General features: G+C 40.8%; 2 protein-coding genes across 5 annotated transcripts in view; both read right to left on the reverse strand.

The window, feature by feature from the left end:
- snorc (secondary ossification center associated regulator of chondrocyte maturation) overlaps positions 1–1,272 on the reverse strand; it is an 8,678-nt gene extending 7,406 nt beyond the window's left edge. Inside the window, exons 1-2 of the mRNA XM_061979467.1 lie at positions 1,021–1,272; positions 803–942 (exon numbers count right to left, since the gene is read on the reverse strand). Coding sequence (XP_061835451.1) covers positions 803–881 — 79 coding nt within the window. The 5' untranslated portion in view covers positions 882–942; positions 1,021–1,272. The remainder of the gene's footprint in view (positions 1–802; positions 943–1,020) is intronic.
- A 480-nt stretch (positions 1,273–1,752) lies between these two features.
- Positions 1,753–26,564, reverse strand: gigyf2 (GRB10 interacting GYF protein 2). 4 transcript variants are annotated; one of them, XM_061979466.2, is made up of 29 exons: positions 26,419–26,564; positions 23,459–23,510; positions 23,121–23,292; positions 22,925–23,020; positions 16,707–16,809; positions 16,266–16,371; positions 16,123–16,163; positions 16,003–16,035; positions 15,792–15,893; positions 15,094–15,305; positions 14,848–14,995; positions 13,404–13,592; positions 13,155–13,327; positions 12,863–13,019; positions 11,777–11,943; positions 11,406–11,500; positions 11,126–11,254; positions 10,911–11,041; positions 10,741–10,838; positions 10,417–10,557; positions 10,198–10,356; positions 9,871–10,122; positions 9,511–9,633; positions 9,177–9,440; positions 8,866–9,065; positions 8,611–8,762; positions 8,308–8,510; positions 2,229–2,379; positions 1,753–2,146 (listed from the first exon to the last, which is right to left on the reverse strand). In XM_061979466.2, exons 2-29 carry the CDS (start codon positions 23,494–23,496, stop codon positions 2,079–2,081), a joined length of 3,903 nt encoding a protein of 1,300 aa, XP_061835450.2. In that variant the 5' UTR covers positions 23,497–23,510; positions 26,419–26,564; the 3' UTR covers positions 1,753–2,078. The 4 variants fall into 4 exon arrangements, with proteins under 4 accessions (XP_061835450.2, XP_061835449.2, XP_061835448.2 ...); XM_061979465.2 differs by having other exon boundaries at positions 13,155–13,324; positions 13,404–13,664; XM_061979464.2 differs by having other exon boundaries at positions 13,404–13,664.
- Positions 26,565–26,667: the final 103 nt, after the last annotated feature.

Below are 26,667 nucleotides of genomic sequence, written 5' to 3' on the forward strand. Positions count from 1 at the left end.
CATCTGCGTATAGTGTGGAAGAAATTTAACTAATATAATTATATTAATTATTGGCTCTAGATAAATCATTTATTTTCACAGACATAAATGTGGCAAGAAACAGAAGGAAAAAAAACATTGTGCCTTACTAAATGTAAAGGGAAAATAAATGATTGGGTAAAAAAAAACAATGAAAAATTTAATAATGTACTAATACTGTACAAAAAAAGGGACTTATTGAAAAATTGTTTACATTAAAGTACAGAGAAAAGTGATCTATAATAACTGTTTAATTTGAAACAACAGTTTGTAGGATTCATTCTGGTTCATAATTAAAACTCTTTACAGCTTTCTGTTCCCACCAAAGAACTAACCTCTTCACTTACTGCTGATAGCCTCAGTGTGGCATCAGAAGACATACATCAACTGCCATAAAAGGCTGATGGAGTAATTTGAGACATTAAAAAGAGAACACAAAAAGGTCATTTGTTGGTTGTTCAGTGAGGACTTCACACCAGACAGAGACATGACAAAGCGCACAAACAGATGTGTGTGAAAAAACAAGCGCCTCCTCAAAGAGGTGCAATCATAGAAGTCACATATTGTACTTTGTTTGGCTCAATCACTAGTTTCCAGTGCTCCATTCAGGAAGAGTACTTCCTTGATTTAAAAAGAGCAACTTTCACTGAGTCAACAAATGTATAATTTTCTACTGCGCGCACACATGTGGAACACAAAAATGCACCTTTCATGCTGCCAGACTTAACTAAAGCATGGTATTTTAATAAAAAACCTGGTTTAAAGGATAAATGTGTGTGTTTACCTGAGTGTACAAAGACCACCAAGAGGCCAAGGAGGACCAGGAGCAGGATTCTGCAGGTACTACTGCTGCTACGGAACATGACGACTGTGAGGCGAGGGACGACCAAGGAAGACGGCGTGTCTCCGGACGTCCTCAGACTGCTGCGATTGAAAAGTGAAGAGCAAGAGAAGAGGTCAGGAGTGAGGTGGGAGTTGGGGGGGGTGGGACTAGGTGTGTACCGGAGTGTCTGGACAGTGTGCACTTTGTGAGTTCATCTCAGCAGCGGCGATGCCCACCCACTCCACAAACTCCTGCGGCTGCAGAGGCGAGTGTGAGGTAATCATTACGCCGCACCTTGAGCAGGTCACGTCACGAGGTCTGCCGATGGCATCTTCCATTGCACTGGGATAAAGTATCAGAACTGCAAAAAAAAAAAAAAAATACATTATAAATTACAACATTATCCCATTCACAATAAAATACTGCAGACATTTGATGGATACGTACTTATACTTAGGAAGGTTTTTACAATGACATTAAGTGCAATTTACAGTTTTTTTTGCCCGGTAAAACTTGCAATGACAAATAGAATGGTTATTACAAAACATTTAGTGAGGGGTTAGATGTGTCCAGAGACATTTTCACAGCCCACATATACGACTGTTTTATTTCATAATGCAATTGTAATAAAAAACAAAACAACTCCAGAAAATAATTCTCCTTATATTATAATACAGATGCAAGTTGAATTTTTTATTATTATTTTTAAACAGCCTAGTATTTTACAAGAAATAGATAACTACTCGGGACTTTTGAACCTGTCCTTAAAACAGGACATTAAAAAGTAGGCACCGATCCTTGGGTTCAACTTTGCCATCTTTCACCATGAACAACCAGCATTGTCTTGGGGGAGTAGAGAAAGGGGGATTGGGCAATGAAAGTGTAATAAATAAAAACCACAACAACAAAAAAAAGATTCATATAATCTCATACATTTTTTCCCAATACCTGTCAAACATCCCAACCACAATGAAAAAAAGAGGCCAAATTGGGGGGGAAAAGGAGGTTGATGCTTTTGCAGGCGTTAACGTTGCCATTCCATTTCTTCCATAGAGTCAAGTAAGACTAAAAAGGTTTCTTCCATTGATTGTGGCAATATTAACCCATGTGAAATACTGCATGAGACAGCTGTCAAGAGTGGGGCGGAGTGAGGCTGGGTAGGGTTTTGGGGGGTTGAAACAGCTGCTGTTCAAAACAGATAGTCACAGTCTTGGCTGTTGGCTTGGCTGCAACCCCTTTAGTTATCCTCCAGAGTCTCAATCTCTCCCATGTTCAATCTCTCAGATGATGCATTGACAGAAAAACCTGTGTCGGCAACAAAAAGCTTAATCAAAGACAAGTAGGTGTATGAAAGTGTGTGTAGCTCTGATGGAGCACTTGTGCTCACCTAGAAGGCTTGGATCCGCACGGACCATCTTCTGTTTCTTTTTCTTCTTCCCTGAGGTGACGGCCTCAAAGCGTTGTTGTTGCTGCTGCTGGCCACTCGTATGGTTGGCCTGGTAGGGCGTAGATGATCCTGTTCCACCCCACACAGAATCCTTGGCATTGGAGAGGGGAACATTTACAGGAAACCATTTAGCAAACAATTACCGGTAAGTGGACATGGAAGGTGGGTGTGGCCGTCACTGCAGAGTACAGTTAAGTAAGATAAAACTTGCTCACCAGCCTCAATGATTCACTCAGAGAACGCTTACATGACGTTTTCAACTGAAAGGCAAACATTTTGTCTTCCAAGTAACTGCTTCCAAGCATGAAGGTGCTTACAGACTCGAATATACTGTGGGTACAGCGTACTCTGCGCAGAATGTTGGCAGTCATCAGAGCTTCCTCAGTAGAAAATGGTGAATATGGCCTAAAATCTACATAGCGATATATAATGCAGGTTTCTCCAATAATTATATACACACACAATATATCATTTGATATATAAATAATAAATCACATTCAAAATGGGTAACAAAGGCTTCTAATTTGGCTGCTGACATATGCGGTATTATATTTCATCACTTCCAGTTGTATTATTATTAGGGCTGAAACGACGCGTCGACGTAGTCGACGTCATCGGTTACGTAAATACGTCGAGGACGTTTTTGTTCGTCGACGCGTCGCATATTTACGTCACACTACCGTCATGGCGGAGCGCAAAGCAGACGATGCGAGCGGTGCGAGCGAGGGGAAAAAAGCATGCCAAAAGTCGTCAAAAGTGTGGGAGTATTTCAATAAACGGCCTAAGGAGAAACGCTACTTTTACTCCGCTACTTTTATCTACATTCAGCTCGCTACTCGCTACTAATTTTTATCGATCTGTTAATGCACGCTTTGTTTGTTTTGGTCTGTCAGACAGACCTTCATAGTGCCTGCCTTACTGGTGACGTTTCACTTCGTTCCACCAATCAGATGCAGTCACTGGTGACGTTGGACCAATCAAACAGAGCCAGGGGTCACATGACCTGACTGGCTCCGAGCTAACTTCGGGTGTTACCATTTAGTGGTCAATTGTACGGAATATGCACTGTACTGTGCAATCTAATAATAAAAGTTCCAATCAATCAATCAAAAGTGTGAAGGAAAAAAGACCCTTTTTTTTTTCAACCGTAAAGACTGACTGCACAGTTCCTGTCTTCACAATAAAAGTCCCGCTCCATCGCGCCTGCGCTTTCAAAATAAGAGTCTCCGAAAGCCAGCGCAAACAAGCTAGCAAGCTACGGAGTTTGCCGCCAATGTATTTCTTGTAAAGTGTATAAAAACGAATATGGAAGCTGGACAAATAAGATGCCAAATAACAACCACTTTCATGTGGTATTAGACAGAAAGGAGGAACTTTTTTTCTCCTCCATTTGAAAACGTGGACGTTACCAGCACTACTTCCTGATTACAATCAATGCAAGTCATCAGAATCAGGTAATACACCAACTTATATTCTTGTCTTCATGAAAGAAAGGAATCTATATGTTAAACATGCATGTATAATTATTAAAACACCTTTAACATGTAAACAAAAACGGCAAAATAAATAAATATAAATTATATACTGTATATATATATATATATATATATATATATATATATATATATATATATATATAAATGTGTGTGTGTGTGTGTGTGTGTGTGTGTGTGTGTGTGTGTGTGTGTGTGTGTGTGTGTGTGTATATATATATATATATATATATATATATATATATATGATATGTGTGTGTATGTTACTCAGTACTTGAGTAGTTTTTTCACAACATTCTTTTTACTTTTACTCAAGTAAATATTTTGGTGACTACTCCTTACTTTTACTTGAGTAATAAATCTCTAAAGTAACAGTACTCTTACTTGAGTACAATTTCTGGCTACTCTACCCACCTCTGCTAATAATGTTGTTGTATGCACACTGTGTCGAGCAGAAATGGCCTATCATAGCAGTACAACGGCAGCGTTCTTGCCATCACCATCAACTAGTCAATCGTCCACGTGAGTATACGTTGTCATCATTACACAAAATCATGAATGTGTCATTTGTATCTGCGTTGTAAATTCATAAACTAAAGCACCGTTTCGCTCTGAGAGGAGAGTTTGGCGTGCCTGTTCAGTGTTTACAAAGACGCGCTCCTCTTTAACGCTAACGTTAATTAGTTGTGCAAATACCTTTTACAACATTAACAATTACGTATACTATGTACAAACGAACAATTAACTTTCACTTTAATCATACTATCATTGTTGTGTTATTAAGCAAAATAAGCAAAAGTTTTACTTTTGTTGAAATGTTTACACTGTTGTTACAGAATATTTCGTTTTGCACTTTTTTGTATTGGATGTTTATCTTTATTTTTGCACATTTTAGCAAATAAGCAATACTTTTACTTTTGTTGAAATGTTTACACTGTTGTTACAGAATATTTCCGTTTTGTACTTTTTTGAATTGGATGTTTATCTTTATTTTTGCACATTTTAAAGCAAAATAAGCAATACTTTTACTTTTGAAATGCTTATACTATTGCAGAATATTAAGATTTGCACTGGATGTTTACTTTTATATTTGCACATTAAAAGCAAATAAGCTACTTTTAATTTTGTTAAATGTTTACATTGTTACAGAATATTTTGTCATGTTGTTGTCAATGTTGACTGAGTGGCCATACTTTTTTTTTTGTAAATAAAAGCCATGCCTTTTGAAAAAACTGGCCTACATTTATTTTTTCATCTTCATTTTAAATAAAAAAAATAATCGGTAAAAGGAAAAATAATCTATAGATTAATCGAAAAAAATAATCTATAGATTAACCGATTAATCGAAAAAATAATCTATAGATTAATCGATAGAAAAATAATCGTTAGCTGCAGCCTTAATTATTATCAATCTACTCGCTAATTCATTGTTAATATCTGGTTATTTTCTGCTGTAACATGGTTCTATCTACACGTCTGTTCAAATGTAATAAGCACTTATTATTCTGTTTGGATACTTTAGATTAGTTTTAGGCGATACTAGAAATGTGGGGTATCTATCCGATACCAAGTAGCTACAGGGGCAGAATATTGGTCATACCAACACTGATAATGATACTTACAACTTTCAAAATCATTGACTAATTAAATTTTGATCACATTTATATTCAGACAAAAACACAGAATGACAGTGTAACAATATCAAATAATTAAAACATTTTTTTTTTGCCCTTAAAGCAATGCATTTAAAAATGTTGCTTATCGTTCAAAATCATTATGAAAGACATGACGGAAGTATTTTTTTTTTTTTTAATTCAATCTATCTCGTAAATAACTACCGGTAAATAAAAGTCCACTTACAGCGTAGCCAATGGGAGGTCCTCTAGTCCACCCAATAAAAAAATATTCAAAAAGCGCCAACAATACTCCATTTACATTTCGTGACTCGAATATTATTAACCAAGTATTAGTGATAGTTTTTTTCAGCGCTAACGCAGACAAACTATTTATAGCGGTGCCATGATCACCAGCTTGTGTGCCAATGTTGACATGATCGACTGATCAACTGCTTCCTCGTTTCCTAGCTTGCTAAACTTTATTCTAGATCATAAATTGTGCCTCTCACCTGGATAGTAGAAGAACGAGGACGCATTCAGACATATTGGTACACTTTGACAGCCAATTTAGAACGACACAAAAAGACCCTTTGTTACACCCACCTTTTCTTCGCAAGGATTATGAGTCATTCTTCATCTAAATGAGAATATATGAACATCCTAGCAGCCGGCATCCTAATGACAGCAGACCTTGTAAAGTAGTGATGATTTATTGAGTTTGTGGGCTTTCATAATGTCTGCAGTAAGTAATAATCAGTGATGATGTTGGGGGAAACGTTTTTGAAATAATGTGTCGTGTATGCTTAAATTGAGCAAAATACAAAAATTGATAGCATTGATAGCAGTGAGCTAATGCTAGTTGACTAAGGGTGTAACGGTACGTGTATTTGTATTGCACCGTTTCGGTACCGGGGTTTCGGTTCGGTGGTGTACCGAACGAGTTTCCACATGGACATATTAAGTAGCGTACCGCAAGTTGTGTAAACAATGCACACCGAGGCACAACACACGGCATGCTACCAACGACCAGGCTACGCGAGACTGACCATACGTCCTCTTTTCACCGGACATGTCCTCTTTTGCGGGGCTGTCCGGGCGGAGTTTCTTAAATGCCTCAAATGTCCGGCATTTTGAGTATATTTTCAATGTACGTTCAGGGTTAAAAACAAAACAAATGGTGGAGGTGTGCGCGCAGCAGCATTCGTGAGGGAGGGGCAGAGACAGAGAGAGCGAGAGACTTATGATAAACGCGCATGCGTCGCCAGGCTCTTCTTTTTATCGATAGATTTATAAGATTTGATGTTTTATTATCTGTAGCAGGGGTGTCAAAAGTGTGCCCCGGAGGCCATTTGCGACCACAGCTAATGTTTTAAAGGCCCACGGCACATTCTAAAAATACTATTAAAATAAACAAAAACATAACAAAAGTGAAATAAAAAAGCTTAAAGGTTGAATGTAATTCAGAAAAAGTTGCAATGTTGACTAATAAAACAAAGCTGTTTTTTTTTTCTTTCAAACTGTCATTGCTCAAAACATAATATTGAATCAAAATCAATGTTATTATGAATTATTGACCTATCCAAGATTCCGATTACTTCACATCAAATATTCCATTAAGAAAAATATTTTTGGTGGAAGATTTTGCAAATTTGGTATATAAATAACCAAAAAATTTATATTTTGTTGTTTTCTTACTGTACCGAAAATGAATCGAACCGTGACCTCTAAACCGAGGTACGTATCGAACCAAAATTTTTGTGTACCGTTACACCCTTATAGTTGACACACTGAGCCGACAGCTGCTTCTGCTTAATCTCAAACTTGCTAAAAGTAAATTCTAGATTATAATTCATGCATCTCTCATCTGGTAGTAGACAAATATGGCCATGGACTGACAGGCTGGTCGACTTTCACATCCTGAGATGGCAAAAAAAGACCCCATAAGATGCCTCCAGCAGGAATGTTTTTTTTTTAACCCTTCGTGAGGATTGTGATTGAATTTTCATCTAAACGGAATTGTGTGAGCGTCTCAGCGGTTGAGATCCCAGCGAGAGTGGAAATATTACAGTAAGTAGAGGTGGGGGAAATAATCGATTTTTAGATGCATCGCAATTCGGACATGAAGGATTGTAGAATCGATTAGTAAACGTCAATAATCGATATATTTATTGTAAATAAAGTAATGCTGACAGTTCTAAAATGTAGCTGACTGCAGCAAGCCACCTCACCGAGATATCCGACCAGCTCCTTTATCATTGGGCACTTATGTTCCAGTTTTGCACACATTTTCATTACGGTAGTTTAATAAATGTGGGAATTAATTTAACTGCTTCTTATTCCAAATAAATTGTTTTTTAAAGTTGCAAATGATAAACGCTTATTTAGTGAAACAAAAAGAAATGTAAAACTGCATCAATATACATAAATTAAAGAAGCATCAATAATCGATTTGTAATTGAATCGTAGCTCCTGAATCATAATCGTAATCAAACCGTGAGGTGTCCAAAGATTCCCACCTCTAACAGTAAGTGTTTGTTTTATTGTGATTTCTTATGGTTAGTTTGCATGTTTAGCACCGAGCAACGCTGCGGATGCTACTGTGTCACAATAAAGCTGCATCCGCCGGGTATCAGTAAGCTTCTAAAAGTGAAGTTCCTCTTTAAGACCTCACTGTTTGTATACTCGTGTTTTTTTCTAAACTCAACAAAGTTGATGCTAATCAACTTGTTTGCTATCCTTTTATCCAAATGAAAATGGATAAGAGAATCGATAAAGAAACAAACCGTTAAGCAGAATCGAAAGTGGAATCGGAAACGTAAAAATCTTATCAATTACCGTTTGTAGTGAGAAGTAGTTTTATATTTAGGTCAATAAGATATTTATACAATAAAGATTCATTTTCTTGCTCACCTGCTGTTGTTTGAGGGCCAGTGGTTGGTTGGCTTGCGAAGGCGGCACTTGCTTTTGTTGATTGGCGTTCTGTTTGGCACGACGCTCCAGGAACTGCTTGGCAAAGTCCTTGGCCTCGGGCGTATCCCCCAGGTAGGCCCTGACGTAGTCGTGCACCTCATACGGAGAGTCCACTTCTTTCAGGAAGGATGCAAATGTGGGAACTGCAAAGCAGATTTTTGTTTTTTTGGGGGGGGGGGGTTCCAAAAAAGTGGGAGCTGAAACCATGTCTGCCTTGATGCAGCATATTTCTGAAGTATTTACCATCCAGATTGTTGGCCGTGTTGAGGCTGTGCAGTGTGTCTTCACACCACTGCATGAAGGTGTCCTGGTGGCTCTTGTTGACGCCTTGGAACAGCTTGAGTAGCTTCTCTTCCTCTCCCACCTTCTTGTTTGCTCGCCCACTTGCAGAATTACTACACAAACCCAACAACATTCATAAAAAGAGATAAGTCGGCATGACTCACAAATTACTTTACCTAGCAAAGATCATGTTGGCAGCTTTTGTTTGAGGTATACCTGAGGTTGGCATTGCCCTTGTTTTTCTGTGAATTGCCTTTCCTGGTGGGTGGAGGCTGCTGTATTGCCTCCTTAACAGCCTCATCCCAGAAGCCCATGTTGGAGTTGTGGGTGTCACCCCAGATGCTGCTTGAATCTAAAGCCCAGTTTGTGCAGGGAATGGTGTTTGCTGACCCCCACACAGAGTTGCTCAGAGATGTCTGTGACAAGAACAAAAAAGTCTGTTAACATGTTCAGACCATCATCATAACTGTTATTGGTTATGCAAATGACTGGCTGAGGTCTACTCTTGCATCATGTGGGTTACATACAGTTCTGTTCTGCGACCTGGTCTGCTGGGTGACAATTGGATGGTGCGGTTGCTGCTGCTGCTGCTGCTGCTGCTGCTGCTGCGGCGGCTGCTCCTTCTGGTTCATCTGTTGTGCTTCCTCCCTCTGGATCTCTAGCAAGGATTTTGTGACAGGGGGCTGATTCGCCACATGGCCCCACCCTGACAGCTTAGCTTGGGGCTGCTGGGCCTGTTGCAGGGCCTGTTGCTGCTGTACCTTCAGGAGTTCCTGTTGCTGGCGCTGCTGCTGCAGGCATATTGATATATATGAATGATATGAAAACAACAAGTTGGACAGTGATCAAGAGACTGCTTACGTCAACTTGAGCCTGTCTTTCTCGTTCCTCCTCTAGTTTCTGGATCTCGGCCAGTGACAGCGCGTTCTGAGCCTGGTTGATATTGTTGGCTGACTGCTGACCCCACTTTGAGGACAATGGAAGCTGGAAAGACGGGAAAGAATGCTGGGTGAACTTTCAACATATCCATCCTTGCTTTTTTAAAAGGTCCAATATTTTCAGTTATCACCTGATGACAATGATGACAGTTTTTTTACGGTATGCTGGACCTGTACTCTTTGCTACTTCATAGACCAACGCTTAATTAATAAAGTATTTGTGTCTTACTACTTTGCATCTTGCACTTTAGCTGCTTGGATAGCTCTGTATTGCTTTGTTTACCTTCATTTGTGCTAGCTGCTGCTGCTGTTGAAGCCGCCTGAGCGCCTCCTGCTGCTGCTGCCGTTGTCTCTGCTGCTCCTGCTGTCTCTCTGCCTCCTGCTCCCTCTTCTTCTGCTCCTCTAGCTCCTGCTGAGCCAGGGCAGCTGCAGCAGCAGCAGTAGCAGCAGCAGCTGCAGCAGCTGCCTCTGCCCGTTTCTCCTCTTCCTGTCTTCTTAGTGCTTCAAGCTCCTCCTGTTTCCTGCGCTCTTCCTCCTGGAATAGGACACACCACAATTGAGGGAGACAGCTAACAAATGTAATAAGCAAGAGAATAAATGTTTGGCTCACCTGCTTACGAATGAACTCCTCACGTTTCTTCCTCTCTTGCTCTTCCCGTCTCCTCTCCTCAAGTCTTCGCAGGTTTTCCGCCTGTGCCAGTCTTTCCTCCTCCTCTTTTTGCCTCTGATGTGCCTCTTCCTGTTCTCTCTGTCGTCGGAGCGCTTCCTCCTACAGTTTTACATCAGTGCGTGAGTCTCGGCAGTCGAAAAAAGCATGTATTCTCTTGACCTGTTTTTGTCGCGCCAACTGCTCCTCTTCTAGGCGCTTGCGCTCTTCTTCCTGACGAGCCCGCAAAGCCTCGTCCTGCCGCTTCCGCTCTTCTTCTTCCTTTTTGGCTCTCATTTCAGCTTCAAGTCTCTCTAGTTCCAACTGATTAATGAGATCAGAACAGAATAACTATATTATTGCTCCTCTTTGGCAAAAGACTCATTCTGTCTCTAAAATCAGATTGCATTTGAGGGGAGAAAAGTTCTGATTTTATTCATTTTACATGGTAAAAAGGTAGACACGCATGATCAAGAAAACAGCAACATAAGTTGCAATATGAATTACCTTTGCAGCTTTCGACTCCAATTGCTGCATCTGCTCGATGGTTGGCGCTTTCGCTATGGAGTCTATGGGCAAGTCCCACACACTGCTGCCAACCCATGCTGTTGACAAGGAATTCAGAATGACACCTGTACCTTCTTTTGCTTTGCAAATTCAGAAAGGTTCAAACTCACTGCTTGAAGCTGCTGGTGGGAGGCTTGGCGCACAGGGAGCCTGGGAGGATGGATTCTGCATTTCCCAAACAGAACCTGTGTCAGGTACAGACAGGCAACGTGTAACAGGAGGTAGAAGGCTCTCAGATGTTCTGCAAAAAAAAGGAACAAATAATAATGTCATGGTAGGCTCAAGTATATGTTATGGTGATGAATGAAAACTGAATGGTATGGACCTTATCTTAAGAGCCTGGTATTGCTGTTGAAGCAGGTTAAGCTGCTGTTGGTGTTCTTGCTGCTGCTGAGGAGGAGCTGAGCTGAGGACTGCAGCCTTTTGCTGGGCCAGGGCGTGAGCATACTGCTGCCTAAAGGCCACAAGACATTTCACACCTGAATAACTTGTAATATTTAAGTGTCTGTCGTTTGTGCTTCACAATAGACAATCAAGACGGACATTGCTTGCTACTCCTTCAGCATGCACATACTAAATGTGCTCATTTGGTTATCTGTATGTACCTTAAGCGGTATTGATATTGGAGCTGTTGTAATTGGTAAAGATTGAGCGTGGTAAGCTCCTGCTGCCTCTTCAATCTTTCTTGATCACCGTCACCCTGCATTATATCACAAGTGACAAGACAAGACATTTTAATAACAGGCTACAAACAAAAGGAGGGCTCAGGGTCCAGTTGTGCTAAGTAAATAGAATCAGAGGAAGGTTGCCCATTTATATATCATGACTTGCTGTAATGACTGCTTGGTCAAATGGTTTATAGCTTACTTACTATTTAACTTCATTAAAAACTGACCCAGGACCAGTTTTCCCCAAAACATGTATGAGATAATGTGTTGCTGCGACTGAGTACCAATGCCTAAAGACGTACATATACCTGCAGAGGTGGAGGTGCAGGCCCTGGAGTGAAAGGGACTCTTCCCCAAATCTTCATCATCTCCCCCAACGGCTCAAATAAGTCATCACATCCTCTTTTAACTAAGAGAGACATGGTGAAGTAACCTGCCTGGAACCACTCTGCCATCTCCTGGTTACCAAAAGGACCTGACGACAAAAATATAAGAGATGACATTCAACTTACCGTAAGTTAGTGCAGGTCCCCCCATTTAAAAAATACTGTTTATGTTCTCACATACCGTAAATTCCAGACTATAAAACGTTTTCCCTTTGAACACTACGGCTTAAAAAACTGTGCAGCTAATTAAATGATTTTTTTCCGCTGACGTCCGGCTATAAAGTAAATAGTTAAAAAACAAAACAAAACAAAAACACTGAATAGGTGGGTTATTGTTTGTGCCGCAAGTACAGATGCCATTCGGTCTTCGAGCCGTCCATAGCGTTCTACATGTGAGGATTGGTTATTTATCACTTCAAGCAACATTTGTAAGTTTTACAGTATAACTAAAGCTGTTTATACTTACTAAACTGTCCCATGTGTGATGTATGTAGGAGTGTTTTAAGCATATTTGTACGTGCTATGGTAATGTAATGAACCTAGCGTTGTTAGCATTAGCTACTATGCTAACATGTTTACGGGTGTCTTCGTTAGTACTGTTAACTTACAATGGCATTCTTTTTGTATTGTTTCAGTTTCGTAAATCCACCAAAACGTCACCATGGACTTGTTGAGTCTGTTTAGCCGATTGGAGAGCTAGCTTCCGCAGCTGGTGGGTCCATGATGATGACTTCTGTTTTATTTGATCATCCGTTTTACTGCCAAGTGACAGGCAACGTTTGAAAACAATTAAGGTATGTACCGTATAAAAAATAAAAATAAATTAATTGTGTAAATAACTAATTTGACAAAATATGTATCTGCGGCTGAAGTTCGGTAGAGTAAATAAATGGAAAAATATTTTTTTCTTCACAAATTTAGTGGGTACAGCTTATATACCGGTGCGCTCTATAGTCCGGAAAATTTGCCCACATTATTGCCCAACTTGCTTCCTCCAGATTGTCTCACCTTGTATCTCCCCTTGAGGGTCTTTGTAAAACCACTTGAGAGCAGCTTCATGGGTAAGTGGAAGGCCCGCGGGTTTGGTCTTTGCTGAGGTCTTTGTTGCAAGTCTGTCATCGTCCACCACACTATCCTGCAAGTATGCCACCATCTTCTCTGCTTCCTGGTGATAGAAAGGTGGAGAAAGCAGAGTGGATGACTTCTACGTGCCAAGTTCACGACAAAGTAAAAAAGTCACATGTGCTGCTCAATTTGTTCGGTTTTGAACCCGATGCATGATCAGATCATGCTAACTTACATGCTCAAGATGCTTCAACCCCTCATCTTCATCTGTGTCATGTAACACAGCAGTGGGCCTGGCGATGGGTGCCATCATACTTGAAGAAAAGGACAGATGGTTGCTCATGGCCACAGGAGCCTTCAAGGGCTTTTGCTGAGGCTGCTGCATGGCAGACAATGGCGTGCGCACTTCTACCAGGTACAAGACAGAAAGGATGAAAAGTGTATTTTCGAATCTTTCAGAGTGAAAATAAAAAAGACAGGTCACCTGTAAGGGTCGTAGAAATACGGGTCATGGGTAGTGACTCAAGCATGCTGTTGGACATGGGGACATGCAGGGGAACTTTGCACAGTTCTGGTGGTTGCTCCAGCGGTGGTTGTCCTTGGGCTGGCCTCTTAGACTCTTCTGTTTTGTTGGGATGGCTTGGCGACACAGATTTGGAACGAGGATGGGCCTCTGTGATTGGTGGAGCGGCAGGTGAAGGAACAGATGGCACCTCATCTAATACTTTGTTCAACCGTGTTAAAACTAAGAGTGGAGAAATGGCATCTTGTGAATGTGTTGTATGTTTGTTCTGCTCCATTAAGATGCATTTGACCACAAACAAAAGGTGAAGTTCTCTCCCATTGTGAGCTGGACCCAGTGGTGGGTTTAAAAAAGGAACTACACATTTTTTTGGAATTTTACCTATCGTTCACAATCATTATTAAAACATGACGGATGCTTTTCATTTTTTAATGCATTCTAAATAGTAAATACATGTGATTAAAAGTCTGCTTACATCGGAGCCACTCTATTCTGCCTGTGAACCCCTATAAAACATCCACACACCTCCAAGGTTTTATATACATGATGTAAGCATATATGTAATGTAGTAACAGGCACATTTGCAATAACATTTAATATTTACGTATTTTGCTCATTTTAAGCATAGGCGTGATTTTAAAAACGCATCACAAAGTTCGCATTTTTTTTCCACAACTCCATCACTGATTACTGCAAACTGCAGACTTTGAGAGCCAACAAAAATAATAAAACATCACTTAATGTACAATATCTGCTGTCATTAGGATCTCGACTGCTAGGATGTTTATATAGTCCTATTTAGATGAAGAATGACTCATAATCCTCGCAAAGAAAAGGAGTGGAACCACGTTTCTTTTTGTGATCTAAATTGGCTGTCAAAGTGTACCAACTTGTCGCCATATGTCCTTGTCCTTCTATTATCCAAATGAGAGGCATGATTTATGATCTACAATAAAGTTTGATGAGCAAGGAAGCGAGGAAACAGCTGGTTGATGTCAACATTGGCACACAAGCTTGTGATCACAACCCCGCTAGTAATAGTTTATCTGTGTTAGCGCTTATAACAATATCACTAATACTTGGTTAATATTCAAGTCACGAAATGTAAATGGAGTATTGTTGGCGCTTTTAGGATGCTTTTTTAAATTGGGTTTTATGGGCGGAATAGAGGACCTCTCATTGGCCCCATCTTTTATGTACGAGTTAGAATGCATTAAAAATATATATACATCCGTCGTCGTGTCTTTCATAATGATTGTAAACGATAGGCAAAATTCCAAAAAAAAGTGCAGTTCGCCATTAGGCAACTCTTTCTCTTACTTTGTTGATTAAATAGGGCACTGGCTTTTAGTCTATGGTTTCACTTTCCTTTTGCCTATGCTCACATACAAAATAAAGGCCTAACCTTTTCGTTCAACAATTTTCTTGGCCTCCGTTTCTGTCTCTTTGGTCTCCTTAGGCTGACTGACATCATCGTCTAGCGTCTCCTTACACTCCTCCAAGGGTTTAAAATCCAACTCTGCCTCCTCCAAGATGGGCTCTTTGGAGGCTTTCTGCTAAGATAAAACAAAGTTGTACTTGTTTCTATGGTAATTATGTAAATATACGCCATTTAGTGACACCCTTATCTTGATGAATTGCTTCTGCTTGCCTTGAGTGAGAGAAAAGCCCCTGATGAATCAAAGGTGCCTGCCTCCCCATCAGTGTCTTCAAGACACCACTCAGGCAGAGCGTCTCTGTCTTCTTCCAGGCTGCCGCTGCCTGACCGCGGCCTCCTGTAGCTGCGTTCGTCGTCTCGTGCGTCAAACGGGACACGGCGCCGCTGTTCTGGGTGTTCACGCCACACCGTAGTCCGAAGCCCATCTAGTAAAAAAGTAAACTAGTTTAAACAAACTCACTGAACTAGTCCTTAAAAAGCTTATGATAAACCTTGGCTTGATTAAAGTAGAGAGGGACAGCTTCGAAAAAGGCTCGCACTGAAAAAATAAATCGTAACGTAACCCTCAGCCCTATCCACACAGGAACTTTTTATAGGTCGGAACAGTATCGTATCAAATTATTTCGGCCTTTCATCAACATGGTAACAGCTTTCTGGGTGCACTGCAACTGTATATATTTGGAAAGATGGCTTCCAGCATTGAAAAGTCTAAACAGTAAACCCACCAAAAAAAACCATGAGCTTTTCCATGTGAAAAGAGCCTTAGACTCTAGTTTAGCTTCAAAGTGCTCCTGAAATAAAAAGATAAGCACAGCGCCAACAGTTTAATAAAATGAACTGATATTGCAGGTCAGCACAGTCACTGTCCCATCGAGAACTCGCCAGGCACCAAACACCCTCATCATCCTCACCGTTCTGATCGTCACGAGAGGTACGCCAGTTCCCACTCTCCGAGCGGATGAAGTCGTGCTTTCTCGGCAGGCCAGAACCAGCGTCCTCGTAGTTGTTTCGAACTGTAAAACATAGTCATTCAGAGAGATGGTTATTGTTATGAATACTCAAAACGCACAGTGATCAAATATGATCTAAAAAACAAGTGTTACGAATGACAACAACACGTACTATGATTAATCTGAAAATGTCCTGGAGCACCTTCTGCATGGAGAAAGAACAGACAGATGAGTGTGTTGACCACAATTAATTCATGAGTTGGATATTCAAGCAAATTATTACGACACCAACCTAGGTCTTTTCGACCTGGCTTTTCAAACCTCTTATCTCCCCTGGTAGAAGAAAAACACACCAAATCTCAAACGGGATAACACACTAGGCCAAGTTATTATTCAACTGTGCATCAAAAGTTGATCTAATTGAAGTGTCAGTACCTTTCCTCCCAGCTCTGGGAGCGATGCATCTCCCTGCCCCCGCGGCCAAAACCTTCCACATCATCGAAACTTCTTTGGTAAAACCCTCCGTCTCCTCTTCCTCGGCCTGAAAACCACCAAAAGCTGGGATGACTTGTCATTGTCGGCATAATTAGATGTGACATTCTTAATTGTAAGACAGCATCGCAAAGTTTGTTCCCACGATTGAGGCCCATCAGAGTGAGTACAACACCTTCACAGCACTAATAGAACACCACTTGTCTGGGCCTGAATTGGCAAGAGCTTTCAAAAGGAATCTCAGCTATTAGCAGTTGTTACAGCTCTTCTCAATACTGCCCATACGGAACGTCTCAGTCATATGAGAAGGAAATTTTGCTGTGCTGCCACAATCCCCCTCCCACCCCCTCTTAAAATTAGAAAAGGAAATGAGAAAGTGCCTACCTCTACCCCTTGAGATACTTCGACCCCGAGGTGCCCCGACGACTGGACCGCCGCCTCCCCGCCAAAGTACAGCACCACTGTTTACGGACATGACAAAATTTCTCTGCCAATACAAACAAAATCAAACACTCAATTAGGAACATGTGTATGCAACTTTTATATTTCAGCAAAGTATTCAATAAACGAAAAGCGGATCATCTTCAGTTTAACAATTTATTTTCAAAAGTGTCTGTCACTTGATATATTAAAACAAAAACAGAAATTGACTCTTTCAAAGTGACAGATGGAGGTAGTAGGAAATTATTATACTATAATATTTTATAGAAATTGTTTCACTGCAATCCTGTGTTTTTGTCTGATTATAATTGTGATCAAAAATGTAATTATTCTTATTATCTTGAAAATGTGTAATATCAGTATGGACATTGGTAAGACCAATACGGCCCCTGTAACTACTCGGTATTTGATTGATACCTACATTTGTAGCATCGTCTAAAACTAATGTTAAGTATTGAAACAACAAAAGAATAAGTGTTTATTATATTTGAACAAAGGTGTAGATAGAAACATGTTACAACAACAAATAAGCAGCTATTAACAGTTAATTAGCAAGTCGATTAATATTAGTTTTGAGAAAATAATACACCAAGAAATTACGCAATATGTTACCGCAGATATCACTGCTGCCAAGTACCAACATTTGGTGTTTGCAATCCAGTAGACCCTTGTTTTTGTGCTTGTCAGAGCTGATATCTATGTTCTAAGCTGATGTGTTTGCTAGGTTGCTAGCAATCAATGCTATACGCTATACACAGTGCCCACTACGGTGGTACACAGAGTCAGCGGCTACGGTTTTCTTTTTTTTTTTAAATGCCACTTTAAACCTGAGCTTAAAGAAGCCCTATCATGCAAAACTAACTTTTTTTAATCTTTTGGTACCTTCGGTTGTGCATTTGGGATCTGCATAAATCCCAAAAATTTGAAATCAAAGCATGGAGGCATTTCTGAGATATTTATAAAACAATCTTGCCTCTGTATCTACTTCCTTCAAACAGTCCATTTGTAAAGTGCACATTTGTTGACATCACCAATTAGGAACATCGTCAGCGGATTATCCATATATGGTATACATCTACCCAGACTGCCTTGCGCGCGTACGACATTTTTAGTTTACCCAACACAGGACACTATTCCAACCTCCAGTCTCATCTGAAGAAGTAAGAAGTTTGAGTTTATTTCGAACATGCATGCATACAACATGATATATCACAATTTCTATTTTTTTCTTTTCAACATGTTCGAAAAGGAGTAGGGAGAAGCAGAGCTTATTTAATCCTACCCCTTTTCCTTTACATAGCAGTTGCTAACACTTCTGTTCACTTCCTGTTTTCAATTTATTCACAATATACTCTATAATAACATAAAAAAATGTATTAAAAAAAAAAAAATTGTGAACTAAGTGTATTTCAAATGGTGAGATAAATAAGATTATCATTAGATTTAGAAAGTTTACCACGGTTGTTCTTCTTCGTACTTTGTAAAACATTAAGTTTGAAGAGTTTCTTGAATTTGATCATATTAGTCTATTGTTTGATTACCTTTGCTTAAGCCAGACCTGGGCATTCAGCGGCCTGCGGGCCACATCCGGCCCTTTGTGCGTCCTTGTCTGGCCCGCGTGAAGCCAATCATAAATTACAAAATAAATTTTAAAAAGTATTGTGTAGTGTGCAATACAACGGTGCTGCTTCTGTTTTGAAAAGCGTTATTTGTATTACTTCGGTGTGGACGTATGCTCGTGCGCGATTGTGAGTGAATGTGAACAGCGGGAGGATAGACGTGCGTGTGGAAGGAACGACATACGTTGAGCTGTGTTAGAATAGGTTGCTCCATAAAAGTTGTAAAGTGCACATCATCTGCTACGTCATCGGGAGGTACGTACCACGATGTTTCCTGGCCACTTTGTCAAGATTGAACGGGAGGGGAAGGACATTGAGTGGGGACTTAAGGTGCCGGCAGCGACTGCAGGTGTCTGTGTGAATCCCGGACGTGAGGAGCTCGCCGCAAAGAGAGGGAGGAAGGAGAGAGGCAGCGTCAACAGGTGCAGCGCACGCTGCTTGGCATGGGGGAATTCCGCCCTCAATGAAGACTCCCAGATTTGATGGCAAGGCGAACTAGGAGGCATTTCATCGCACTTCTGACACCAATTGTAGCGTCCAGAAGAAGTGCACACCAAGTCTGAGGCTCTTTTTAAACGTTTATTGAGCAATCTTTACTAACACAGCTCAACTTAACTCGTTACTTCCACACGCACGTCCATCCTCACCCCTCACCCCTCATTTTCAATCACCTTACAGGCGTGCTACGTTCACAACAATGGGAATTCTGAATATCACTCACTCAAGAACACTACATCAACTTCAGCAGGTTGTTACAATAATTTAATTCGCCATTACACGACGAAGCACGAGGAAAAATACCGGAATCTGTCTGATGAAGCACGCGCGGATGCGCTGATGGTAAAACTGCAAACCCAACAAGGACCTTTTGCCAAATTTCCAACCCCCAGAGATGCAGCCATCAGGACAAGTTTCATCATTTCTCACAAAATCGCCAGAAAAAGTAAGGTGTTTTCTGACGGAGACTTTATTAAGGAGTGCTTATTGGACTCTGTTGCGCTGATATGCCCGGAGAAGAGGGGCGCATTTGAGAACGTGTCACTCTCCCGACGCACTGTAACGAGGCGGGTTGAGACCATCGCTGGAAACTTGGAGCTTCAGCTGAAGAACAGAACGGCCGACTTTGACTGTTTTTCGCTGGCTTTGGATGAGAGCTGCGATGTACGTTACACCGCCCAGCTGCTCATCTTCTTACGTGGGATAACTGCAGACTTTCAAATCACGGAGAAGCTAGCAGCCTTGCAGTCAATTAAAGAGACAACCACAGGTAATGACTTGTTCACATAGGCAAATGCGTGTTTGGACATGTTAGGACTGAAATTGGACAAGCTGGCAGGTGTGACAACAGATGGTTGTCCAAATCTGACGGGGAAAAATGTTGAACGTTTAAAGAGGATGCAGGATAAAGTGACAGAAATTGACATTTTTGCATTGAATTATACATCAGGAAGTGTTGTGTAAGACAGTGTTAAAAATAAAACCATCAAAAGCAATCTGCTTTTGTATAAAGTTAAGTTAGGTTAAATGAAATTATTATTATTATTATAATTTATCTTACGTTATATCAAAAATAATTTGAGCAAAATGTAATTGAAATATTGTCGGTGTGGCCCTCCTGCAGTGCTCAGGTTGCTCATGCGGCCCCCGGTAAAAATTAATTGCCCACCTCTGGCTTAAGCCATTCCATAATTAAAAAAATATATTTTAAAAATATTTGGCTTTATGCAGACAAACTCAAAGCTTTTGTCTACATCAAGAAAAAAATATGAATACAAACTATACAGTCATAAGGTAATGTAATCATGATATATAATAATGCAAGTAACTATTTAAAAGGATAAAATAAACATTTATTCCTAATTACTGTATAATTGTTTACTATTGTACTGTAATTAGACGCTAAATAACTTTGCTATCCTAAAAAAATACACAAACAAAAATGAAATGGTCAAATTTTTGTAACCTTAATAAATAATGAAAATCTTAAAGTGCATTTTTTCCCAGTTGGAAAAAGGAGGTTTTTTTGTTTATTGCCATAACGTGATTACAGCGGCATTTTCGCTCGTTCGTTCGTTGATGGGCTCATATCGCTCATCCTATTTGAAGCTGAAATATTCCCACAGCACGACTAAAGGTTTAATAATCCTATGTTTTTCCTCTTAATTTGTGTTACTTTGCGGCACTGGCGAGTCGCGAGGCTCTCTGTACTGTGAGTGTGTTGGCGGCGGTGCCCCGCTCTCATCTCCGCCAAGACAAAGATTGTGACTGACTAAAAAGAGGGGTCACTGTTCAGTTATTTCCACTGTTAAACAAACGCGTTCAGGTGCTGAGAGCGTTTCACAAAGTCAGGCGTCTTTCTTTATGTTTGAAGCGAGAAACGAACCAACGTGAGGTTAAACAATTCTGATTAAGGAACATGATGGTCACTCAAACGCCGATAACAGCGGAGAAAAAAACCCTAACTCAGCGTCTCGCGGTTATTTACCGCATTAATAAAAACCTCGATGTCGATTCGATTTCGATTAACCTCGCAGCCCTAAACCACCATGCGCCGCTGATCTCGCACATCTGTGATGTTGTGTTGTGGTGAACGTCACTCAAAAGAGATGGCTGGTGGCGGTCACCGATGTCCATAGAGCCCAATAAAAGCAAAAAAGCTAAAAAACAAAACAAAACAAAAACCCAATATCTTACGAGCGGGGATTTAAAGGCTAATCAAATGATCGCCATCATGGACAATCCTGGCCACCCACTCCACCAGACAATTGAGGGACAACGGAGCTCATACTCCAACAGGCTCCTTCAGCTTCGTTCCCACACTGTGCGATTCAAGAACTCCTTCATTCTGCACTCCATCCAGCTGTATAATCACTCGCCATACAGTAATAGATGATATTTGTCTATTACCTGACCGCTTCTATGTTAGCTACCTCTCTTTGTTCATAATGTATATTTTCTGCTGGATCTACTCTATTTTTCAGCTGCCCTTTTTTTTTTGTTGCTGCAGCTGTTACATACACTTTAATATTGTACATAGTAATTAGGATGTGTTATATATATTGTATATATTATATATTGTATATATAATATGTAAATATTACATATTACATATGTTATATTTATATTGCTTTATACCTTTTGTTTTCGCCCTCTTTTTGTGCCTTTGTGTGCATTATCCTTTCCATCTGTATCCTTTCCATCCTTTGTAACTGAGCTACGGTGTGGAACAATTTCCCTTGTGGATCATTAAACTTTGTCTAAGTCTAAGTCTATCAGTGTAAGGGGGCGTGATGAGGAGAGGTTCATTTGCATCCAACAATTCCGCCTCTCAAAATGAGCTGTTTTAAAAGGGAGCAACAAAGTGACTTAAAAATAGGTCTGTAAAACATAATCTATGCAAATTTTTAGCTAAAGAACCACCATTACATGTTATGTAGACCACAAGGAAGTGTTTAAACTGTAGAAAAAAAATTAATAAAATACGAGGGGTCATATGAATTTGTTTCTACATTTAAAACAATTCCTTGTGGTGTATACAACATGTAATGGTGGTTCTTCGGTAAAACATTTGCAGAGATTTTTCCATGCAAGACCCAATCTGCCCCACAACAAGAGGATAACGAAAAAAGAAGGCGCTTAATGACTACAGCGTGAACTACAATGGACGCGTGCAAGACACTCTTGGTACATTTATACCCTATATGGATAATCCGGTGATGTTTTTCCCAACCTATGATGTCTCAAATTGTGCAAATTCCAAACAGCTAGTTTGGCGGACGTAAGGAGAAAGACAAGATTATTTTAAAAAATATCTCCGCAATGCCTCAGCGGTTTGATTTCAAATTTTCGGGATTTATACAGATCCCAAATCCACAACAGGTACCAATATGTAAGAAAAGTTGTTTTTGCATATTAGGGCCCCAGTAATGTAACACATTCACACAGAATATATTCATTAGTATCAATAGGCTGATTGGCAACACTAAATTGGCCCTCGTGTGTGAATGTGAGTGTGAATGTTGTCTGTCTATATGTGTTGGTGCTGTGATGAGGTAAGACAATGGATTGATGGATCATAATATGATTGACAAACTTAAGTATTTTATTTTCTCACAAAAACTTCATATTCCGGGAGATTTATATTTGAGTCGAGATGTCTGAAAACGCGTGCAATTCTGGAAGTCTTTCGGAGAATCCAGAAGAGTTGACAGTTAAGAGTAAGCAGCTAAATTAAGGGCATTTGTTATTATCGTTTATATGCCAAATAATATATAGTTATCGTAAGAGGCTGCAAAGTAGATTTTACGCCATATTGGCCATCCCTAATCTAAAGCATACATTCTAATGGAAATTAAATACTAATAGGAGGTAGGAGAACACCAAGAGTCATCATAACACAATATTTTCTTATTAAGATAGTCTAATAAAAACACATGGGATGAATTGGCCCAATGTTTTAACATCACCAGGTGGTGTAATTTGAGCAAGCAGCCTTGTGGTTGCTTTCGACAGAATGCTCAAATTTATGACATGCAATCCTACCTGTTCTTCCTCTGTAAAAGACACAAGTGCCAGGGGCGGCAAGGGCTCCTCTTGCAATATGGGCAGGAACTCCTTATCATATAGGTCTACGGGGATCTAACAGGAAAGAGTAATACATTTTAAAAATCAATCAGTTTGGAAACAACATCTACAAAATCTAATAAAACAACTGCATTTATGTTCAAGTCTTGCTGACCTTGTGGTCTTCTACATAAAGTGCTAACATTTCTTCTCTCCCGTAGCGATAATCTGCAAGTTTGTACTTTGGCAATGCAGGTGAAAGAGGCGGCGAGGCAACAGTGATGCTGCTGCTTCCTCCGCCTCCGCTGCCTCCACCTCCACCTCCACCTCCAGATAGGGCACGGAGCCTGCAAGGAAGCAATGTTTAGTGGACTATACTAAAGCTTACTTGACATGCCTGAACATGTCTGTAAAACTGTTTTTTATCTCACCAGTAGGGGACACCCCTCTACCAGTAAACAAAATTATTTGACAGCAGATCATAAATTGATCCTGAACAATGTCATACTTTACCATTCAGGTCCAAAGTTAAGTGTCTGGGTCTCGGCCATTCTTCCTTGAAGATCTAAGATGTAAAATAAGCAGTTGCTATGTAAGGTTATGCTGCCACATTAAAAACACATTGATTACAATGTAAAAATACTGGCAGCGGTAAAGTTTAAATCCATGAAGGAAAGAAGAAAGTGAATGAATGTTTATAACTGAATAAATTTACATATGCATAAAAATGTGTTTTCTTTTGTATTTTTTTTTATGGATTAAATAACATTTATGACAACCTTTTTCCAAAACACAATATAGAATGTGAGATATAACAGGATAATGCATACATTTATCGTTTGTTTTCAAAACGGTTAGAAAAAAGTGGGACCCCAAAAATTTACTGCGGGACCCCATTTTTATGACTTGATGGGATCCCTGGCACCCCATTTTGAAAATTCCTAGCGCCAACACTGATGGAGTAGTGGTGCGTGCAAAACAGCAGCAGGCGGCTGTGGCATGCGGGACGGTTCTAATACTAATCAAATATCATCCCGGGGGCCATAGATCATTCCTTCGCGGGCCGGATCTGGCCCGCAGGCCTTGACACATAGGTACTAGAACGTTGTCCTTCTCGGGAATGTACTTGCTAGCCACCAAAATGGCTATACAGATAGTTGGCCATGAATTGTGAACATTGTAAGGTATGTGTAGACCTTGTCGACAAAGTTAGCCACTTGCCTTGAAACATGATACCCTTTAGTGCTACTACGCTTTAGGCGACCTGAGACGACCCATACATCCAGTTCCATCATTTCTCGCAGACAAGTGTGTGTCATTAAAATTTGGGTAATTCGACGGTTTAGAGATTATTGGGAATTTACTTGTTGGCCACTAAAATTGCTAGATAGATGGTTGGCGATGAATTGTGAAAATTGTAAGGGATGTGTAGAGTTTGTCGACAAAGTTAGCCACTTGCCTTTAAACATGATACTCTTTAGTGCTACTACGCTATAGGGCGACCTGAGACGACCCATACATCCAGTTCCATCATTTGACGCAGACAAATTTTAATGTGTCATTAAAATTTGGGGGCAGCACGGTGGTAGAGGGGTTAGTGCGTCTGCCTCACAATACGAAGGACCTGAGTAGTCTTGGGTTCAATTCCAGGCTCGGGATCTTTCTGTGTGGAGTTTAAATGTTCTTCTTCCCGTGGGTTCCCTCCGGGTACTCCGGCTTCCTCCCACCTCCAAAGACATGCACCTGGGGATAGGTTGATTGGCAACACTAAATTGGCCCTAGTGTGTGAATGTGAGTGTGAATGTTGTCGGTCTATCTGTGTTGGCCCTGCGATGAGGTGGCGACTTGTCCAGGGTGTACCCCGCCTTCCGCCCGATTGTAGCTGAGATAGGCTCCAGCGCCCCCCGCGACCCCAAGGGGAATAAGCGGTAGAAAATGGATGGATGGATTAAAATTTGGGTAACTCGGAGGTCGGAGATTATTGCGTAACTGTATACTTGCATCAAGTTCTCGCTCCAGCACACCGATTGCGTGCCGGCTCAACTTGTTTATTTGTGGCAAAAGTCAGCTTGCTGCTTGAATTACTTTCAGTTTTGTTCACATGCTTAAACTAAAGAAAGCTAACTCTGGATCCACACTATGCATTTGGCGACAGTAATGACTTCGCTTAGATTTAGTGATCCATTCCCACTATTTTAACTCTGTTTGACCGACATTGGATTCCTTCTGAACAGATTTTGTCAGCTGATTTAATGCATTACAGCTCTTTAGGACACAGAGCATTTCCTGTTGGCAGACGACCAGTGTACAATTTCAATCGGCCCACAGCTATTTTCGATTCTCTCCGAGTGTGGGACTAAGTCAGACACCTGTAATCGAAAAAGAAGCTGGCATTGACGTCAAGACACAAACAGGAATGCCAAGATCGGTTGCAAAGCCCCCCCCCTCAAATGTCAACAGCTAGCCTGTCACATTAAAGCCCAACTCCATGATGCAAGACCACCCTGCCATATGAGCCACAAATGGGGCGACTCACAATTGTCGCCGACCATATGGAAAGCCCGGATAAGCCACGTCGCTACTTAACGCAACCAGTCCAACAGAATAGTGACACTAAATAACACGCTGCAGACGGCCACGATATAAGTGGGACACTGTGTTTAATCACGAATTTATTTCGAACTATATACATTAACGCTACATACACCATGAATAGCCGCCCTTATAACAGCAAAGTTGCTCGGACTGTGGAGTTGTAAAGACCTTTAAATCCAGTGACACGTTTGGAAAAAGTTCCAGGATTGCGTGGACAAGTCAAGTTCAGGTCGTGTTGTCCAGATCCCAACCACGCTGACAAGACTCGCTGTCGCCAAGGGTTAATTTAAAAAAACAATTGTCGTGTTAGCACTATCAGGTTGGCTAGCGCAGCATGACAAGTGGTGAAAAACACAAGGCAACTCCTGTGAAACAGTCACCAACACCTCCCTGGCTGGCTTCCACTAAGTTGTTTCGCTTATGTTAAAACGATAAGTTTCAATCCACGCCAACTACTGCTGCTGCTGCCACACGGGAGCTAACCAGCGTTAGCCACTGAGCTAACATTAGCACGCTAGGCTAGCTCACCAAGTGACCTGCGATAAATCTCAGCGACTCGTCTGTCGCAAATGACGTGGCGATAAACACGCGTGCCACTCCACGCACACGCACACTTGCCGACGTGTGCCGTTATCACGTTTCGAAGATAATGTATGTACATAATACAGACGCTTTGGCACAAGTTAAACCTCAACACTTGTAGCTAGCATGCTAACAGGTTAGCTAACTATCTTGGACGAGGCCTTTCCGAGTAAACATGGAGGCTTTCACAGCAGTTCCGAGCTGCCCTGCTCATCAGTATATGGTTATTATACGGCGTGGCACTTCACTTTCTCGGTTTCCTTGTTTGATAGGGCATTAAACTTTGGCTGTCTTACCTCTGCTTGATGTGACAGCACAGGGTTTGAATTCAAGTTGTGTAGCTCTCTCTAGTGTGATCTCTCTCTCTCTCTCTCTTGCTCGCTCGCTCTTTCTCTCTCCCTCTCTCTCTCTCTCTCTCTCCCTCTCTCCTTTCCTTGCTCTCTCTCTCACACAAGATGGCTGTGGATGTCACATGACAAGCAGATAAAAACCAATACGGCGTAAAAATGTGCTGACTGCGACACATATGTTTACTTCAACGACAC

Source organism: Nerophis lumbriciformis, linkage group LG19 (genome assembly GCF_033978685.3).
Source record: "Nerophis lumbriciformis linkage group LG19, RoL_Nlum_v2.1, whole genome shotgun sequence".
Classification (NCBI taxonomy): Eukaryota; Metazoa; Chordata; class Actinopteri; order Syngnathiformes; family Syngnathidae; genus Nerophis; species Nerophis lumbriciformis.

Excerpts from the sequence above, each read along its gene's own strand:
- gigyf2 (XM_061979463.2), bottom strand. The coding sequence starts at position 23,496 with ATGGCCGAGACCCAGACACTTAACTTTGGACCTGAATG. Across the intron at positions 13,020-13,154 it reads GGTTGAAGCATCTTGAGCAT|GAAGCAGAGAAGATGGTGGC; the intron begins GTAAGTTAGCAT and ends TTCTATCACCAG. Across the intron at positions 11,501-11,776 it reads CTGCACCTCCACCTCTGCAG|GGTGACGGTGATCAAGAAAG; the intron begins GTATATGTACGT and ends GATATAATGCAG.